The sequence below is a fragment of the Perkinsus marinus genome, assembly GCF_000006405.1.
Source record: "Perkinsus marinus ATCC 50983 genomic scaffold scf_1104296954556, whole genome shotgun sequence".
Taxonomy (NCBI): domain Eukaryota; phylum Perkinsozoa; order Perkinsida; family Perkinsidae; genus Perkinsus; species Perkinsus marinus.
Genome location: NW_003208085.1, coordinates 1 through 6,458, shown reverse-complemented (window position 1 = coordinate 6,458; position 6,458 = coordinate 1). Strand labels below are relative to the sequence as shown.

General features: G+C 47.5%; 2 protein-coding genes across 2 annotated transcripts; one reads left to right on the top strand and one right to left on the bottom strand.

Annotated features, from left to right (window-relative positions):
• Positions 1 to 757: 757 nt before the first annotated feature.
• On the top strand, positions 758 to 1,827 carry Pmar_PMAR004336 (coiled-coil domain-containing protein, putative; the record flags this gene model as incomplete). Its single annotated transcript, XM_002776055.1, has 7 exons — positions 758 to 871; positions 917 to 1,028; positions 1,151 to 1,251; positions 1,293 to 1,394; positions 1,438 to 1,530; positions 1,571 to 1,747; positions 1,798 to 1,827. 7 exons carry the CDS (start codon positions 758 to 760, stop codon positions 1,825 to 1,827), a joined length of 729 nt encoding a protein of 242 aa, XP_002776101.1.
• Positions 1,828 to 3,160: 1,333 nt separating this feature from the next.
• Positions 3,161 to 5,337, bottom strand: Pmar_PMAR004335 (hypothetical protein; the record flags this gene model as incomplete). Its single annotated transcript, XM_002776054.1, has 9 exons — positions 3,161 to 3,297; positions 3,720 to 3,842; positions 3,885 to 3,932; positions 3,980 to 4,033; positions 4,081 to 4,182; positions 4,225 to 4,278; positions 4,323 to 4,406; positions 4,773 to 4,864; positions 5,067 to 5,337. The coding sequence occupies 9 exons, from the start codon at positions 5,335 to 5,337 to the stop codon at positions 3,175 to 3,177; spliced, it is 951 nt and encodes a 316-aa protein (XP_002776100.1). The 3' UTR covers positions 3,161 to 3,174.
• Between the last annotated feature and the right edge of the window lie 1,121 nt (positions 5,338 to 6,458).

The window sequence follows — 6,458 nt, the reverse complement described above, 5'->3', positions numbered from 1 at the left end:
GCCTATTAGGTATTGGATGGTCTACAGGGAGAAGGAGGAGCTGAGGTTGCCGAGCAACTAGGGCAAGATTTTGTTGGGAGGTTCGCTGAACAGGTGGTGGCCACCGTGTTAGTGAGTATATGAAAGCGTATGCATCCAGATGAGGCTGGAGGACCTGTACGTCATGCTCAACACCAACAGTGATGGTAGGGCTTGAGAGAGTATATATTCGAGTGTCGAGTATGAACTCTCTCGATCACAATAAGTCAAGTATAGCTCGAATTTCGAATTATACCTGACTTATTGTAAATGAGCCATGGAAAATATCGCAGGCACTTTCGCGGTTCAAGAAGATAATGACGATGTGATAGAAACCACAGAAAAGTTGAAGAAGAGCACTTCAGAATTGTGCCGGTCTGTGCATTGATGGCGTCACTTTCTGCGTATTCTCGGACTCAGACGTATGAAGAAAATTCCCAACATCGTTACGCACCTACGTCGATTCCAAGATTCATCTCAGAGATCTGTAGGGTTGCTGCAGCTCCTACGAACTCTCGCCGAGATGCAAGTAATCGCTCCGCCCAGTTTTCGTTACATAATGTTATGCCAGTCGGCAGGGTTAGTAGGCATAGGGCTCAACACGTGAGAAAGGTCACGTCTCAAATCCATAGATTTCATGTTGGAATCGTCTCGTCTCGAGCAAAGCGAAGCGAAGTGTTCCACGATGTGCATTATATATCTTGACTCGTGCGTGCCTCAGGATATTGTACTGAAACGAATGACAACTACAGTCGAGGAAGAGCGCTCCAGACAAGATTTGATAGCGCATTACCTCCTACGGGAAAAACAGGCAATTGAACGCAAGGCGAAGTTGGAGAATCAACTCAGCCAAGTGAAGTCATTCAGTGAAGTTTGCGGTCAATGAAGTTGTTCATAGGTGAGATATGAAAGGGAGAAGGCGCATGCGGCTCGCACGGAACTAGTGACCAAATTGCGAGCCGATCTACTGGACGTCAGGGATTCTACTCAGCTGAAGTTGAGGCAACTTGGTAACTCAGCGTGGGAAAATATGTAAATTCTGAGGAAATTTTACGAAATTTTTATTGTTTTACCCGAATGCGTGTGTTTCAAAATGCAGTGATGGAAGTTGCAGCGAGCTTGAATGTGTTAGGTGAGAAATATGGTGGACAAATGCAAACGATGGTGGATGAGTGGGAGGCTCAGGAGGCTAGTCTCAAGAAGGAGCTGGACTCGACCAACAAATCATATACGGTCAGGATTGAACATTCTGCGATTTGGATGCGTTATGGTAGGCTCTGAGGAGTTCCAATAGGGACCGAGAAGAAGCTCTGCGAAAGCAAAAGCATCGACGAGAAACTGACCTCAATAAGACGGCCAAGAACTACGATTCTCGGGTGAGTCCAAGAAAAGATAGGAACTAATGAGAATGCCGCTCAGATGGAGGAGTTGGATAAAGAACGTAGGAAGCTTAACGACGAGATTTCTAAGGAGAAGGAGAAACTCCGCCAATTGACGGACCACTTCCACTTCGTGGGAAAAGCAAATGAATATTTCAGATGAACATCCGTAGGTGAACGCTGAGAATAGGCGTATAGAGGAGGAGAATCTCGTCGACGAGGCCAGAAGGAGTCGCCTTCGTGCTGAGGCTAATCGACGAGACGATGCAGCTTCAACGCTGCAGTCTTATTGGCAAGGAGTATTACAACGAGAAGATTATCAGAAAATACGTAAGGCGATGAGGAAGAAGGTGAGCGCGGCTTCTGGTCATCGCTGGAGGCTGAGGTGTTGATTCCGTAGAGCAAGAAAGGTGGCAAGAAGAAGAAATAGAGTGTCTTGTCTGAACCATGAACCTAGTGTTATTCATGATGAACGAGTTTGGTTGTGTTCTAAGGGGGCACGACCAGTAGCTGCAGACCCTTGATAGTAGAAAAGTAAATGAGTTGATGGATCATAAGTTTAAGCCGGTGACATCTGCATAATCTTCAAGGTGTGCTCACGCTGATTAATCAGTTTGATTGATGAAATTGTCACTCGTTATGAATGCACTGTTGTTGTTGATATTGAAGTCTTTTTCAATTGCCACGCGTATTAGCGCTCTAAGAAGTTTCCTCCCCGTACTCTCAACACAAGTTCTCTCCTCCGGTGAGCTAGTTTGGTACGAAAAGACGCATTCAAATAGGCATAAAGAGCCTTCTGTATCATCATCCAGAGTGATGGCTTCCCGCGCACATGGCTTTCCAGCAACAGAAGCGGCTTCCACGACGACGCCTTCGCTATTCCAACTCAGTCGTTTTCTTGGTGGGAAGTGAACCCCTAAATAGCCATTGAGGCAGCGGCGACCTATGGCTTCAGACTTCTATACCGCTTCTGAAGGAACACACATTATCTACTATTATCTACCACTCCCGTTGCTCATTGTGATAGGCTGCTTCCACCCTTGCACAACCACAGTCTTCTTTGCCCCTACATAGCAGTTGGGAAGAGGACCTTCGGGCGTTCCAAAACCCATCATACTGTTCGTAGTGCGCCAAGAACTTAACAGACAGTCCATTCACCAATGAATCGTGTTTTTGTTTGTTACCATACACGAAACTTGTGGAGTACAAAGTGGTGCAAACACTGGCCCGCGACGGGCTCGCCTGCGAAGCTAGCTACTCTGAGCTACACTCCAGCCTGTGTATTTCATTGGATGTTGTTGCTTCTGCTCCTAACGGTTATTGTGAAGCTTACTGACACTCTGCTTCATCAGTTGTCAGTTGCTCGTGAGCGTGCTGGCTCATTTCGCCCACCCTCAGCCACCCGGTAGCTTCTGATTGTCTGCATCTTGACGTCCAATCCTCAGCTGTGTGAGGATGGCTGTCCGATGGCCACAGATGAAGTCGGCAGGGCGGGACGAGTTGAGTTAACGAGTTTTGGGTGGGAAGCTGCGATTGGGCCTTCGTTTGCACAGATGAGAATTTTCTCTGAGAATATCTAATCCTCCAACCTATACGCTGACATACGACAAGTACAGCACTCAAGAAGCAAACGATTGAGTTGTCATCAGCTTTCGCCAAATACAGACGGTTGCTCCAAATGGTCACTAATCCCCCCTTAACCCTGCACTCACTGACCAACACGATGCTTGAGGCAAGTGACGAACAATAGCTGTTAGCAGAACACTCTACGTTATATTCACTGTTCATAATCTCCTCTCGGTGATGACGGTGGAGAACACACTTCGACCAGCTCAGCTTCCTCACTGGTACGTTCACTCTGGGGTTGACTAGCCACGACACCACCTCCGCCGCCGACCACCTACATGAACATATGTTGATTGTTATTCTCTATAGTACATAAATAGATGCTTGTATCTACTTGCTATACCACTATACACAATAGTGAATCTTCAGCCGACGAAAGCTGAAGTTGACCACCGAACTTGACGGGAGTTACTTTGAACATCTTTCGTGAATACCGAGTCAAAACCGGTACGACATTTTATGTAGCCGATTTTGCGTTTGATGATGATTCAGTGAAAAATTCGAATATCAGAACCATTCACACAAGGCATTGGGAAGAACTCGATCAGAGCTTTCAACAACTATTCAGTTCATCAGCTGTCACACACCGCGACATTACAAGGGATGGACCTATAGTATATATAATTACATAACCAATACATACTAACCCGAAATGACAGTAACGGTTGAATTCGATTCCCTACACACACGTCTTACCAAATCCTCCTCCTCCTCCTCTTCCTCCTGCCGTTCTGCTGACAGTGGCTCCTCCTCCACCTCCACCAACCGAGCTCGCTTCGACGGTTTAACGTTGTCCTCATCTATACCAGGAGATCGCTCCTGACAATCAGTTTCGGACTAACCCCGTATACCCATTTCTACAGCTTCCTCTTCTTTTCTCAGTTCCCGACCAGGCTGATTAAGTGCGAGCTAAAACCGAAAATGAACCAGATCGAGCCCTTGGAGATTTCCCCCACCATTTTAGCCACGAGGCTCCGCATTCCTCCCCGTTGTGATATAGCCCCAGGAATCTACACACATGAGCTTCCCATACCACACCTCTCCCAAATCGCCTCACATTCCTCTTCTCCTCAGCCAAACGTATCAGCTCGCACACGGCTAGCATCGCTCCATGAACCGCCGATAAATGACCAGAAATCAATACGTTACGTCGGCCATCCTAATAGCGACCATGAGCACGCGTCCTATGGGGCCGACTCACCCCTCGATCCTTTACCACTACATTAGCACCACTGGAGTCCTTCAACTCGCGAATCTAAATGATAACGTGTCGGTTGCATAAAAATACTACACCCTTACCATCGCTCCTTGACTGCCAATGATAAGGGCAGCTGCGTGGCTCGGTATGTCAGGGATAACTACTGTACTTTGTATGGACATCATCTGCATATCGGAGGGAGCCCATAATCACAGTGTTGGAGGAATATATGTTCGCTTCCCCCAGCTGAACTCAGGAGATTCCTCACTCGTTATAAAAGTGTATATACGAATTCGAGCGGAAGTGTACAGAAACCAGCAATGATTCTCCAAAACTTCCTCACAATTTTCACACCAATCACAGTGTTGAAATATGTGTTAGCTTTCCTCATCTTCTGACCTCAGGAGTTTCCTCACTTGTTATACAAGAATACATAAGAATCCAAGTAGAGAAACCAACAATAATTCCCAAAAAATTTCTTCAGAATTTTCCCATTATTATCAGCGCATGTAGTGGACCACGCTGCGTCCTCATAGATACTGTTCACTTACATTCTCGTTATCCCTCACTATCCTTGCTGCTACTGCCAGTGTTTCATCGACGGGCTTCCTCGATCGGAATTTCAAATGTTCCCGTATAGTACCTACACAGAATGTGGGAATATTTTTATCATGGTCAACTAAATTCGTCGGTGATAATATGAAAATTCTGAGGAAAATTTGGTGGATTTCCTGTTAGCTTCTGTGAAATTCTACCAGAATTTCCATAATCACTGAGGAAACTCCAGAGCCCAGCCGAGGAAAGCGAACACTGCTCATGCGCGTGCGTGCAACGCTCCCTATTACGATCCTCGTCAACAGACTCCCGCTGTGTTATCCTGCCATGACGACCAGCCGACCAAGGCTCGCCACGCCCCCCTCCCCACTGCTGACTGCCACCACCAGCACCGCCCTTGTGCTCCTCAGACCATGTATCCCATGCATTGTTGCTACTGCCACCGCTGCTCCGACGACCACGCCAACTACTCTCCCGATTCCAAGATGACGATGGACTACGTGGAGCGTATGGGGAGGCGTAACTGACAAAGAAATCATAAAAACCATCAAGGACCGTCATCACCGTACTAAGGAGCCGCATGGACACCTCCACTATATACGCCCCTCGGGGTCGATGGAGCCCCTCGGGAGCCTTCGCCCTTCCCAGACCTATACGGAACCCCCTCCCGCTGTTGGCCTGATGCCTCATAATTCACACACTGATTGTAGCTGAACGGCCCACTATCTGAGCCAATGATAATAGCGCTGAAAATTACCAGTGAAGAGAACTTATTACCATAATGTGCATGTACCATCGCATGCACAGCTTCCATAGCCGCCTCTGCTACTTTCTCTTGGTTGCTCAGTCGAGTGTCTGTAAGAAGTGAATAAAGAAGTTAATAATAAATAATAGATTTACTCAGCGGCATTCGCTCCTTCCACAGAGCGCATTTAGCCACACTCTCATCAGTGGCAAAAGCACAGCGGTACTCCTGATCGGTGAACACCTAAGACACCGTCACTGCGCCACAAAATTCCATCCATTGCTGCTACTACTCACTTCTATTTTAGTATCATAACGATCATTAATATCGCGAACTCTAGCTCCCTTTGTTCCTATTATGGCCGGCACGCACCGTTGAGGGACCACAAACTGAGCAGCAGCAGCAAGCACTCCCCATTGAGCAATTGAATATTAATCATCGGTCAGTCGCTGCTTTCTCTTCGATCGCCTATCACTACATAAACTTGTGGGTCGTTCGGGTCCTCAGTCATCTCCACTATTTCGATCAATCCTCGTAAGACATCGCGGTACCGTCCGATGAGCCGAACAGCTCCTATAACAGGCGAGCACTCAATTATCCCATCAGTGAAAATAAAATACATCGCTGCCCTCGCCAGGGATCGAACCCACGACCTTTCGCTTACGCTCTTGCTTCTGACTCCCCGGAAAGAAGTTCCCACTCGTCGCAGACACTATTTTTATCCTGTTATGACTCTCCAATCTGTCTACAGTTTCCCCGCGATATCCAATGATCTTCCGAGTCTCAGCATCAGGAACCAGAATCTTAATCTCATATACATCCGGGTCCCCAACACCACCAGCAGCCGATCCGCGACCGCCTCCCGCCGGCCTGCTCACGATCGATTCCCTTCTGTCAATAGAGAAGGAGGTGGTGGGCCCATCCTCTCATTATGCCG